Here is a 14,636-nt window from a genome sequence, read left to right as displayed (position 1 = left end):
TTGAAACTTCTCATTAAACACTTTAAAAATATTTGAAATGAGGGGTGCCTGGGTGGTTCAGTCAGTTGAGCGTCCGACTTCGCCTCAGATCATGATCTCATGGCTCGTGAGTTCAAGCCCCGCGTCAGGCTCTGTGCTGACGACTCAGAGCCTGGAGTTCTGCTTCCAATTCTGTGGCTCCCCCTCTCTCTGCCCCTAACCCACTCGCATTCTGTCTCTGTATCTCTCAAAAATAAATAAACATTAAAAAAATTTTTTTTTAAATATTTGAAACGAAATAGGAAGCAAAATAGCAAAGTGAGGCTGTCAATTTAAATAGTTACGTAAGTGGAGCCAGGGACTCTGCAGCCAAGAAACTGAAGAATCAAAATCTCTTCTGCATCTAGCAGAATCTAGCCTAAGAGTAGCAAAAACTAGGAAAAATCAGCATTCTTTCTCTCCATCCCCCCCCTCTCTGACACACACACACACACACACACACACACACACACACACACACCCCTGTGAGGGTTATAAATAAAGCAACTATATATATAAAGACAACTGAATAAGTTTCACTTCTTACCCTCTTCTGCTTCATCCTCCTGTGGTGACATGGGACCCCCTCCACTAGTGGGAGTGACCGGTTCCTCCTTCTCAGACTGTCGCTGCAGACTTACTACCTCATATATTGCATCTCCAGCATTGGTATGGCCTTTTCCCTCATACTGAGAAAGATATAAACATGTGTTTCAATATTAGAAATTTGAAGGAAAGACTGAAAGATAGTAATTCAATGGTTCATCAAAAAGACCTGAAATTAGGAAGAGCATGTCATGTTTGATCTACACCAAGACTGAAGTACAAATTTTTCAAGTGTGTTGTTCTCCACATGATATTCTAAATGCATTATTCTTCCAGTATTATTTTAACCAATGAAACCTAATAACCATATTGGGAGAAATTTTCCATTTAACAAAAGAAATCCTAAAATACCACAGACTCTAGGGCAGATAGGTAAGTAATGCTGGATTTCTAGGACTGACTGGCTCACACTGAGATAAAGGGGTATCAGTTACATCCATCAAGTAATTCAGGGAAGTAGATAGTTTTTACCTTATAAATGGTGAAAGAGAAAGAAATGAAAAACAGAAAATAATAAAATGGTAGACCTAAATCCAAATATATCTATAACTATGTTAAACATAAATGGCCTAAACATACGAATTAAAAGACAAAGACTGTCAGATTGACAATTGACACAATTGCATTCTATCTAAAAAAAAAAAGAAAAAATTTAAATGTAATGTAGATAAGTTAAAATTGGGGAAGAAGATATACCATGAAAACACTAAGAAGAAAACAGAAGAGACCATATCAATATAAGATAGACTACCACACAAGAAAAAAGTCACTAGGAATAAAGAAGGTGATTGACCAATGTTAAAAGAATCAATTTAACAAGAACACCAAAGCATCTTATAAGTAAATTCACCTAACAACTGGGTCTCAAATATATAAAGATGGGATGGGGGCACTCCAACTCTCAGTTGGAAGAGTGTGCAACTCTTGATATTGGGATTATAAATTCGAGCCCCACACTGTTTGTGGAGATTACTTGAATAAATAAAATCTTAAAAAAAAAAAGAATTGATGGAAATGAAAGGAGATGGACAAACCCACATTTACAATTAGAGACTTCACATTCCTCTCACAATAAAAAGAAGTAGACAAAAATACATCAAGGTTATAGAATTGAACATCAACAACACGATCTAACATTTACAGACCACTACATATAACAAAGGCAGAATTTACATTCATACACATTTTTATATATACATTTATATATATTTATGTATTTATATATATAAATACACATTTATATACATATGTATATATACACATTTATATACATATGTATATATACACATTTATATATATACATTTATATACAAGATGTATATGAGGAAAAGGTAGGAAACTGTGATGTAAGATATCAAGGAAGAACTAAAGAAACGGAGAGATAGTCCATGATTGTGTATAGGAAGACTCAATGTTGTTGTCAGTTCCTCCCAACTTGATCTACAGATTCAATGCAATCCCAATCCAAATCCCAGAAAGATGCCCTGTGGACGTCGAAAACTAATTCTAAAGTGTACAGAAAGAGGCAAAAGACCCAGAATAATCAATACAATACTGAAGAACAAAATCTGGGGACACTACTTGACTTACTATAAAGAGAAAGTAATCAAAGTTAGGAAGATGATGGCGGCCTAGGAGGACGCTGGGCTCACTGTGTCCTACTGATCACTTAGATTCCACCCACATCTATCTAAATAACCCAGAAAGCTGCCAGAAGACTAGCAGAACGGACTCTCGGGAGCCAAGCATAGACAAGAGGCCCACGGAAGAGAGTAGGAAGGGCGGAGAGGCGGTGTGTGCTACATGGACTGGTGGGAGGGAGCCGGGGAAGTGGAGGGGCAGCCAGCCCACTCAGCAAGGCAGAGCTCCTGAGTCTGCCTTGCAAAAGCAGAGGGGCTGGACTGTGTGAGTTCTCACAGCCAGTAGGACTTCACATCCGGAATGTTATAAGTCAACAGCTCTGCTTGGAGAGTGGGAGGGCTAGATGACAATGGAAGGGAGAGTTGTTGAGCCCCGGAGGACAGAGCTCAACTTGGAGGGGAACAAAGGCACTGGAAAGCTCCATCTCCCTCACCCATCCCCCAGCCAAAATCCGAAAGGGAACCAGTTCCCGTCAGGGATCTTGCTTGCACCACAAACACCCAACGCTGTGCTTCTGTGGATCCATCCCTCCGACAGGTCTGCCTCCCTCCCGGTGCCTCAGGACCCCTCCCGAAGTGAACCACTGGCAAAGTGAGCTGAGCCTGCCTCTCCCGCCCCTGTAAACCTTGCAGATCCACCCAGGCTAATACGCCAGATCCCATAGAAGCAGCACCACAAGCCTGGCAGTATGCAAGCAGCCCAGACAGGGGCCACACCACTCCACAGTGAGTCCTGCCCCTGGGAGAGGGGAAGATAAGGTACACACCAGTCTGACTGTGGCCCCAGCGGTGGGTTGTGGGCAGACATCAGGTCTGACTGTGGCCCCGCCCACCAACACAAGTTACTCCAGACAGCACAGAGGAAGAGCCCTGCAGTTCCGCGCCACTCCAGGGACAATCCAAAATGACAAAATGGAAAAATTTTCCTCAAAAGAAACTCCAGAAAGTAGCGAGAGCTAACGAATGATTAAACAATATATTCTGGGTCAAAAACGATTTAAACAATATAACAGAAAATGAATTTAAAATAATAGTCATAAAATTAATCGCTGGGCTTCAAAAAAGTATAGAGGACAGCAGAAAATCTATTGCTACAGAGATCAAGGGACCAAGAAACAGGAGGAGCTAAAAAAAATGCTATAAATGAGTTGCAAAATAAAATGGAAGCAACCACAGTCCGGATTCAAGAGGCAGAGGAGAGAATAGGTGAATTAGAAGATAAAATTATGGAAAAAAAGAAAGCTGAGAAAAAGAGAGATAAAAAAATCCAGGAGTATGAGGGGAGAATTAGAGAACTAAGTGATGCGATAAAACACAATAATGTACACATAATTGAGATTCCAGAGGAGGAAGAGAGAGGTGCTGAAGGTATACTTGAAGAGATCATAGCTGAGAACTTCCCTGATCTGGAGAAGGAAAAAGGCATTGAAATCCAAGAGGCACAGAGAACTCCCTTCAGACGTAGCTTGAATTGATCTTCTGCACGACATATCATAGTGAAACTGGCAAAATACAAGGATAAAGAGAAAATACTGAAAGCAGCTAGGGATAAACGTACTCTAACATATAAAGGGAGACCAATAAGACCAGTGATGGATCGATCTACTGAAACTTGGCAGACCAGAAAGGAATGGCAGGAGATCTTCCATGTGATGAACAGAAAAAATATGCAGCCGAGAATCCTTTATCCAGCAAGTCTGTCATTTAGAACAGAAGGAGAGATAAAGGTCTTCCCAAACAAACAAAAACTGAAGGAATTAATCACCACTAAACCAGCCCTACAAGAGATCCTAAGGGGGATCCTAAGAGACAAAGTACCAAAGACATCACTACAAGCATGAAACCTACGGACATCACAATGACTTTAAACCCATATCTTTCTATAATGACACTGAATGTAAATGGACTAAATGTGCCAACCAAAAGACATAGGGTATCAGAATGGATAAAAAAAAAAAAGACCCATCTATTTGCTGTCTACAAGAGACTCATTTTAGACCTGAGGACACCTTCAGATTGAAAGTGAGGGGATGGAGAACTATCTAGCATGCTACTGGAAGTCAAAAGAAAGCTGGAGTAGCCATACTTACATCAGACAAACTAAGCTTCAAATTAAAGGCTGTAACAAGAGATGAAGAAGGGCATTATATAATAATTACAGGGTCTATCCATTGGGAAGAGCTAACAATTATAACTGTCTATGCACCGAATACAGAAGCCCCCAAATATATAAAACAATTAATCACAAACACAAGCAACCTTATTGATAATAAGAATGTGGTATTGCAGGGGACTTTAATACTCCACTTACAACAATGGATAGATCATCTAGACACAGGATCAATAAAGAAACAAGGGCCCTGAATGATACATTGGATCAGATGGACTTGACAGATACATTTAGAACTCTGCATCCCAAAGCAACAGAATATACTTTCTTCTCGAGTGCACATGGAACATTCTCCAAGACAGATCACATACTGGGTCACAAAACAGCCCTTCATAAGTATACAAGAATTGAAATCATACAATGCACACTTTCAGACCACAATGCTATGAAGCTTGAAATCAATCACAGGAAAAAGTCTGGAAAACCTCCAAAAGCATGGAGGTGAAAGAACACCCTACTAAAGAATGAATGGATCAACCAGGCAGAGAAGAAATTAAAAAATATATGGAAACAAACGAAAATGAAAATACAACAATCCAAACGCTTTGGGACGCAGTGAAGGCAGTCCTGAGAGGAAAATACATTGCAATCCAGGCCTATCTCAAGAAACAAAAAAATCCCAAATACAAAATCTAACAGCACACCTAAAGGAAATACAAGCAGAACAGCAAAGACACCCCAAACCCAGCAGAAGAAGAGAAATAATAAAGATAAGAGCACAAATAAACAAAATAGAATCTAAAAAAACTGTAGAGCAGATCAATGAAACCAAGAGTTGGTTTTTTGAAAAAATGAACAAAATTGATAAACCTCTAGCCAGGCTTCTCAAAAAGAAAAGGGAGATGACCCAAATAGATAAAATCATGAATGAAAATGGAATTATTACAACCAATCCCTCAGAGATACAACCAATTATCAGGGAATACTATGAAAAATTATATGCCAACAAACTGGACAACCTGGAAGAAATGGACAAATTCCTAAACACCCACACACTTCCAAAACTCAAACAGGAGGAAATAGAAAGCTTGAACAGACCCATAACCAGCAAAGAAATTGAATCAGTTATCAAAAATCTCCCAACAAATAAGAGACCAGGACCAGATGGCTTCCCTGGGGAATTCTACCAGACGTTTAAAGCAGAGATAATACCTATCCTTCTCAAGCTGTTCCAAAAAATAGAAAGGGAAGGAAAACTTCCAGACTCATTCTATGAAGCCAGTATTACTTTGATTCCTAAACCAGACAGAGACCCAGTAAAAAAAGAGAACTACAGGCCAATATCCCTGATGAATATGGATGCAAAAATTCTCAATAAGATACTAGCAAATCGAATTCAACAGCATACAAAAAGAATTATTCACCATGATCAAGTGGGATTCATTCCTGGGATGCAGGGCTGGTTCAACATTCGCAAATCAATGTGATACATCACATTAATAAAAGAAAAGATAAGAACCATATGATCCTGTCCATCGATGCAGAAAAGGCCTTTGACAAAATTCAGCATCCTTTCTTAATTAAAACCCTTGAAAAAGTCAGCATAGAAGGAACATACTTAAACATCATAAAAGCCATACATAAAAAGCCCATAGCTAATATCAACTTCATTGGGGGAAAACTGAGAGCTTTCTCCCTCAGATCAGGAACGTGACAAGGAAGTCCACGCTCACTGCTGTTGTTTAACATAGTGTTGGAAGTGCTAGCATCAGCAATCAGACAACAAAAGGAAATCAAAGACATCAAAATTGGCAAAGATGAAGTTAAGCTTTCACTTTTTGCAGATGACATGATATTATACATGGAAAACCCGTCAGACTCCACCAAAAGTCTGCTAGAACTGATACATGAATTCAGCAAAGTTGCAGGATACAAAATCAATGTACAGAAATCAGTTGCATTCTTATACACTAATAATGAAGCAACAGAAAGACAAATAAAGAAACTGATCCCATTCACAATTGCACCAAGAAGCATAAAATAGCTAGGAATAAATCTAACCAAAGATGTAAAAGATCTGTATGCTGAAAACTATAGAAAGCTTATGAAGGAAACTGAAGAAGATATAAAGAAATGGGAAAACATTCCGTGCTCATGGATTGGAAGAATAAATATTGTCAAAATGTCAACACTACCCAAGGCTATCTACACATTCAATGCAATCCCAATCAAAATTGCACCAGCATTCTTCTCGAAACTAGAACAAGCAATCCTAAAATTCATATGGAACCACAAAAGGCCCCAGATAGCCAAAGTAATTTTGAAGAAGAAGACCAAAGCAGGAGGCATCACAATCCCAGACTTTAGCCTCTACTACAAAGCTGTAATCATCAAGACGGCATGGTATTGGCACAAAAACAGACACATAGACCGATGGAATAGAATAGAAACCCCAGAACTAGACCCACAAAAGTATGGCCAACTCAGTCTTTGACAAAGCAAGAAAGAATATCCAATGGAAAAAAGACAGACTCTTTAACAAATGGTGCTGGGAGAACTGGACAGCAACATGCAGAAAGATGAAACTAGACCACTTTCTTACACCATTCACAAAAATAAACTCAAAATGGATAAAGGACCTGAATGTGAGACAGGAAACCATCAAAACCCTAGAGGAAAAAGCAGGAAAAGACCTCTCTGACCTCAGCCACAGCAATTCTTACTTGATACATCCCCAAAGGCAAGGGAATTAAAAGCAAAAATGAACTATTGGGACCTGATGAAGATAAAAAGCTTCTGCACAGCAAAGGAAACAACCAACAAAACTAAAAGGCAACCAACGGAATGGGAAAAGATATTCGCAAATGACATATCGGACAAAGGGCTAGTATCCAAAATCTATAAAGAGCTCACCAAACTCCACACCCGAAAAACAAATAACCCAGTGAAGAAATGGGCAGAAAACATGAATAGACACTTCTCTAAAGAAGACATCTGGATGGCCAACAGGCACATGAGAAGATGTTCAGCGTCGCTCCTTATTAGGGAAATACAAATCAAAACCACACTCAGGTATCACCTCACGCCAGTCAGAGTGGCCAAAATGAACAAATCAGGAGACTACAGATGCTGGAGAGGATGTGGAGAAACGGGAACCCTCTTGCACTGTTGGTGGGAATGCAAATTGGTGCAGCCGCTCTGGAAAGCAGTGTGGAGGTTCCTCAGAAAATTAAAAATAGACCTACCCTATGACCCAGCAATAGCACTGCTAGGGATTTATCCAAGGGATACAGGAGTACTGATGCATAGGGCCACGTGTACCCCAATGTTCATAGCAGCACTCTCAACAATAGCCAAATTATGGAAAGAGCCTAAATGTCCATCAACTGATGAATGGATAAAGAAATTGTGGTTTATATACACAATGGAATATTACGTGGCAATGAGAAAAAATGAAATATGGCCTTTTGTAGCAACGTGGATGGAACTGGAGAGTGTGATGCTAAGTGAAATAAGCCATACAGAGAAAGACAGATACCATATGGTTTCACTCTTATGTGGACCCTGAGAAACTTAACAAGAACCCATGGGGGAGGGGAAGGAAAGAAAAAAAACAGGTTAGAGTGGGAGAGAGCCAAAGCATAAGAGACTCTTAAAAACTGAGAACAAACTGAGGGTTGATGGGGGGTGGGAGGGAGGAGAGGGTGGGTAATGGGTATTGAGGAGGGCACCTTTTGGGATGAGCACTGGGTGTTGTATGGAAACCAATTTGTCAATAAATTTCATAAAAAAAAAAAAAAAAAGAACTCACCAAACTCCACACCCGAAAAACAAAGAACCCAGTGAAGATATGGGCAGAAAACATGAATAGACACTTCTCTAAAGAAGACATCCAGATGGCCAACAGGCACATAAAAAGATGTTCAACGTCACTCCTCATCAGGGAAATACAAATCAAAACCACACTCAGATATCACCTCATGCCAGTCAGAGTGGCCAAAATGAACAAATCAGGAGACTATAGATGCTGGAGAGGATGTGGAGAAACGGGAACCCTCTTGGGAATGCAAACTTGGGAATGCAAACCCTCTTGGGAATGCAGCCACTCTGGAAAACAGTGTGGAGGTTCCTCAAAAAATTAAAAATAGATCTACCCTATGACCCAGCAATAGCACTGCTAGGAATTTACCCAAGGGATACAGGAATGCTGATGCATAGGGGCACTTGGACCTCAATGTTTATAGCAGCACTTTCAACAATAGCCAAATTATGGAAAGAGCCTAAATGTCCATCAACTGACGAATGGATAAAGAAATTGTGGTATATACACAATGGAATACAACCTGGCAATCAGAAAGAATGAAATATGGCCTTTTATAGCAATGTGGATGGAACGGGAGAGTGTTAGGCTAAGTGAAATAAGTCATACAGAGAAAGACAGATACCATATGTTTTCACTCTTATGTGGATCCTGAGAAACTTAACAGAAGTCCATGTGGAAGGGGAAGAAAAAAAAAAAAAAAAAGAGGTTAGGGAGAGAGCCAAAGCATAAGAGACTCTTAAAAACTGAGAATAAACTGAGGGTTGATGGGGGTGTAAGGGAGGGGAGGGTGGGTGATGGGCATTGAGGAGGGCACCTGTTGGGATGAGCACCGGGTGTTGTACGGAAACCAATTTGACAATAAATTCATAAAAAAAAAAAAAAAGAGAGAGAGAAAGTAATCAAGATAGTGTGTTACTGGCAAAAGAACAGATAAATAGATCAACAGAACAAAATAGAGAGCACAGAAATAGACTCATACATATATAGTCGGACAATCTTTAACAAAGGAGCAAAAGCAATACAATGTAGAAAAGACAGCCTTTTTAACAATTGGTACAGAAACACTGGACATCCATGCCAGAATATAAGAAATACAGACACAGACCTTACTCCTTTCCCAAAAATTGAGTCAAAATTAGAGCACCTGGGTGGCTTAGTCAGTTGCGCATCCAACTTCAGTTCAGGTCATGATCCCACAGCCCCTGAGTTTGAGCCCCACTTGAGGCTCTGTGCTGTCAGTTCAGAGCCTGGAGCCTGCTTCAGATTCTGTGTCACCCTCTCTCTCTGCCCCTCCTCCATTCACGCTCTGTCTCTGTCTCTCAAAAAATGGATAAACATTTAAAAAATTTTAACAAAGATATAATACCAATGCTATAAAAAAAAATTCTTTAAGGAAATATAAAAAAGGGATTCCCAACTCACTGTACACGGCCATTTCTCTGATACCAAAACTAAAGAAGGTATTACAAGAAGAAAAAAAAAAAAAGACCAATATCCCTCATAAAAACAGACAAAAAAAAATCCTCAGTCAAATATTAGCAAATAAATCCGGCAACCTAGTTTATACATATGGATATATGTCATATACCCACACAACCAGTGGGGGTTTATCTGGGAAATGCAACAGTAGTTCAACATTGACAGAAATCAACATAATCCACCCTGTTTTCAGACTAAAGAAGAAAGACCAAATGATAAACTGATAAAGGCATTTGAGAAAATTCAGCATTCATTCATTCATTCATTCATGTTAAAGACTTTAAGTAAACCAGGAATACAAGGGAATTTTCTCAACCTGATAAACAGTATCTATGATAAACCTACAACCAACATCACACTTAATGGTAAAAGACTGAATGCTTTCCTTCTGAGAGTGAGAACACGACAAGGACATACACTGTCAACATTCCCATTCAACATCACATGGAAGTCTTAGCTAGTGCAATAAAGCAAGAAAAAGAAAGAATAGGCACACAGATTGGAAAAGAAGAAGTAAAACTGTTCTTATTTACAAACAATGTAAGTCCATGTCAGGAGTTGACAAACTTTTTCTATAAAAAGCTAGATAGGAAATATTTTAAGCTTTGCAAGCCATATGGTCTCAGTCACAACTACTCAACTTTGTTGTTGTGGATAAGTGTTACAACAGTGGTAAAATATTTCATCTGCACTTAGTTTCCTATATAAACATAATTTTCTCTACTACTATAATCTCATGTAGACCTAAACATTAAAAATGAGATTTTTTTAATAAAAAATACATTTATTTCCAATATTCACATATTTTTAGATAACTAAAAATCAATCTGTCTGTATTTATAAAATAAATTATCTGGCTCAAGTTAGAATTAATTACAGCACTTTGAAACATATAAATACAGGGTAGCTGCTCAATAAATGTGGTTGACTAACACACGTTACAAAGATTCATCACAGTTATGCAAATAAACTCTAATTGTGCTTAATGGTACGCTATCATCAAATGCAAAGGACGATATGCTCATATCTGTATTCAGAATCTTTAGGATAGGGTCTGGGAATGGGGGTTTTTGTAGAGCCACAACTGATTCTGATGAAAAGCTAAATTGTGAAGCACTGCCTATAAGAACTCTTGTTTTAACAAAAATGTCTATGTTTAAAAAATCATATAACAATCAGATAAGCTCACTACGCTACAGATATATATAATAATGTGGAAAAAACATATTTGCAACTTGCAAGCAGCTTCTATTTGATTCTATACAACTGAAGGTAAAGAAAGTCAGTTCTAAACAAAAGTGTTAAGTTAGTAAACCATTTGCCTTCTACAGATTTTTATTTTCCCACAACCACTCAAAGTACTCCAAACCTTGTTAATTTTCATCTTTCTGCAATTAGAACAGTTATTCTTCTTTTTCAGTTATGCTTACTTTTTTCCAGTTTTACTGAGCTATAATTGACATACAACATTGTATAAGTTTAAGGTGTACAACATAATGATTTGATATACTACATATGATATATCGTGAAATAATTTCCACAGTAAGTTAGTTACTATACATTACCTCACAAACTTACTCTTGGTTATACTAATTTATTACACTTTGACTTAAATAGGTTTAAATCAACATGCATCTTCAAAAGAAAATTTTCCTTTTGGGTTTTTAAACTGTTAAAACAAAAACCAAAGGCCCAAAACGGTGTCATTTAGACCAAGTTCCCAAACCAGTACTTAATACATAAATACCTGCAGTTTCAAACTTCTCCAGAAATGTAGCCTTGACTGGTTAATCCATACCAGTGAAATTTTTCAATCCATACCAGTGAGTGAGCCACCTGGGTCCTCTCTACCCCACAAAGAAAGTTAAGGTAACCTGCATGATTAAAAAAAAAAAAAACCTTGCTTTTCCCCTAGAAAGCAGCCTCATCTGGACCAATCCTTTTCCTTTGCTAATGACTTTCTTGCCCCACCCTCCTTCTATAAAACTCTTCCATTTCATACAACTCTTTGGAGCACTCAACTTGCTAGATTGGGTGCTGCCCAATTCATGAATTGTTTACATTTGAGATCTTCATATTTGCTTGGTTGAATTTTACTATTTAACAGATTTGGTGGCAGTGGTAGGATCTGAAGTAAAATTCCAACAGCTTTCAAGGATAATGAGAAACACGGGTATGGTACCTGCAATCACTGTGAGTTCACTGTCTTCCTCATCATTTTCGAGGGCTATGGGTAAGCAAACTCTAGTCTGAGCTCTGCCTTTTTGTCTGCACTCAAGCTCCTAATCTGACTGGCTTTCCTTTAGGAGGTCAGCTTGAGCCAGCAGACAGTTATGGCCAAAGCCCAACTGAGCTGGCAGTTCTGCCTAGAGCCCAGTAGAGATGCCAATTTTGCCCAGGGCCCGAATAAGCTGGCAGAAGGATCTGCCCAGAACCAAGACCCCAACCCTTCAGACCACAATTCCCTGGGGAGAAGACTGCAGCAGGGCTCCACAGGAATTGTCAGTGGTGTGCACAGGGCCTTCCTGTGGCCAAGACACAGTACAGCTACCATATTAAGGTACATGTTTGTTTGTCGTTTTGTGTAAATAAAGGTTGTTGCTAGTGCGATACTGGAGGCAAAAGGCCACAAAAATCGGTGGGTACAGGTCAAGCATTTAAAGGTTATTAGAGTACTCACCACTTTAAGAAGACTCCTGTGGTAGGATCAGTTGATCACAGATCGATTGGATTAACACTAGGTCATGTAACAACCTCCAGAAAACTTCTGTGCAACAAATCCCCAACCCCACAGCACACAACTTTTAGTATTAGTTTGGCTCTGAGAAACTCTAAAGAGTCAAGCATACCTGCTTATTTTATGCCTAAGAACTACAGCCCCAGAAGTTGCAGATATCTAGCAAGATGAAAACATTTTCATTAAAAACAACCTAGAATTTACAGTGCCCATCATGGAGAATACTCCAATTAGACACGATTTCTCATTTTAAAAAGTACAGTTGAAAATAAGAGTTGCCAAATTAAACAGAATGGGACACCTATGTTAATTGGTATGAAGAAGCTTCCAACAGGCTTCAAGATTCCAAATTTGTCTCATTAAAGATTACAAAAGGCTAATAAAAAATTTAAAACACAAGAGGTACCTAAGACAAAACTGTTCTGGCCTTTTTTACCTGAGTACTCAGTGTCTACTAATTTTCTGTCTGAACTAAAGAGACGGTTACTTTTTAAAATAAAATCACCTGGGGGCGCCTGGGTGGCTCAGTCAGTTAAGCAGCCAACTTCAGCTCAGGTCATGATCTCGCGGTTCATGGGTGTGAGCCCCGCATCAGGCTCTGTGCTGACCGCCCGGAGCCTGGAGCCTGCTTCAGATTCTGTCTCCCAATCTCTCTCTCTGCTCCCCCATTCGCACTCTGTCTCTCAAAAATGAATCAATATTAAAAAATTGTTTTTCAATAAAATAAAATCACCTGAGGTTACAGGTGATCCTCCTCAGATATCTTCCATTTCTTGGTCAAAGATGGAGCTTCACAATAAAAACAATTTCTTAAACCAAGGGAGAATCCTCAAGAGTTTGTTGTTTTTTGTTTAAGAGATTCCCTACTGGGCCCAGTCAAGAGAGGAAAGTAAAAATTCACGTTATCCCATCCTTTTTTATTAATAATCTCACTCTTAGGAATAACTATTTCCTTCCTGACCGTCTCACTCTACATCCCATTAACATGGCTTGGAATTTTTCCCTGCCCAGGACATGCAGGTGGTCAGTTTCTTCCTTGGCTATCTTGGGGAGTGGCTCTCGTTCCTATAAAAATAGTACCTTTAACACCCTCTTAGAGCATGTCCCTTGGGTCCATGAGGTGGTCTGATACTTCCAGAAATCGTTACTGTTTGTTCCAGAGAAAACCTCACAAGATGTTTGTAAAAGGCTTATTAAATATAATTAGAAATTTGGCCAAATTGCAAAGTTGGTATCTGGGGCCTAAAGAGAAATTTTTTAGGCCTTCTTCCCTATGCTAAATGTACCCAAGGGGAAAAAAGGCCTTCTCATAGGTGGATGGGTTTGTCATTCCTGTGATATTATATAGGCAGCAACCAAATTCTATAAGAAATTAGAAACAGCTGTCCTTTCTTTATAAAACTAGTCTTCATAGAACAGAGGTGTGGTTCCAGAAGCAATTCAAAGACCACCAATCCTTTTCACCAATCCCAAAACCTTCCCTATTTATCTCAAAAGGCTTATAAATATTGTAAAATTTCTGGTCTTAAGGAAATGAAAGTCCTCCTAAAAAATGGTTACATTTTTTTCCCTGTGCATTTAAAATATAAACGTTCAGTGTTCTAACAGTCTTCACCGAGAACCCTTTATTTAGCCAATCTCTTCAAAATGTAAATTGCAGGGAGGTAATTCTTATCAAGTAAAAACCAAAAGGAAAAGCCATTTAAAAGCTGACTTGCCAAGGACAAACACAAATCTTAAGAATCTTCTCCACAAATATTAACAGAAAGCTTTACCCATCTATACCTATAATCTTAACTTATTCCATCTACCAGAAAAAACTCAGATCCAAATATTGTAACTATGGTTTATACTTACTTCAGGGAGCCCTCTTGCCCTACTATAGACCTGAAGAGTTTAAGCCAGAAATAGACAAGAAGACTCAACTCACGATCTAACTAAAATCCATTGTATTTATTTCTTATCACACTTTCTGGAGGCACTGACAAAAACATTTTGCAATGACTAGAACATTCCAACCTCCAGAACAGAAAAGCCTTAATAGCAACCCAATGCCTAGATCACACTCCAGTCTCCTTCCCTGCCCACAATCTTGAGCTGAACACATACTGACCCCCACCCATAATCACACACTCTGCCCATTCTTTTGCATGTACCCTCCTGAACCTCTTTCTAGGAAACTCTAGTGTCCATTTTGCCAATGGAGAGGTTGGTTGTTAAGGC

The 14,636-nt window shown here is 38.9% G+C and overlaps 1 protein-coding gene across 11 annotated transcripts in view; it reads right to left on the bottom strand.

Moving 5' to 3' along the window:
* RABGAP1L (RAB GTPase activating protein 1 like) overlaps nt 1-14,636 on the bottom strand; it is a 762,235-nt gene that overhangs the window by 590,210 nt on the left and 157,389 nt on the right. For 10 of the 11 annotated variants that reach the window (XM_023247520.2, XM_023247522.2, XM_023247521.2 and 7 more), the window contains one exon: nt 566-707. In XM_023247520.2, the coding sequence (XP_023103288.1) occupies nt 566-707 (142 nt within the window). Of the gene's footprint in view, nt 1-565; nt 708-11,423; nt 11,448-14,636 lie in introns of those variants that run through there. The other variant, XM_045049369.1, reaches the window with a different exon arrangement.

This window comes from Felis catus, chromosome F1 (assembly GCF_018350175.1).
Source record: "Felis catus isolate Fca126 chromosome F1, F.catus_Fca126_mat1.0, whole genome shotgun sequence".
Lineage (NCBI taxonomy): Eukaryota > Metazoa > Chordata > Mammalia > Carnivora > Felidae > Felis > Felis catus.
The sequence above is the reverse complement of the archived record's forward strand: the minus strand, read 5'-3'. Positions and strand labels throughout refer to the sequence as shown.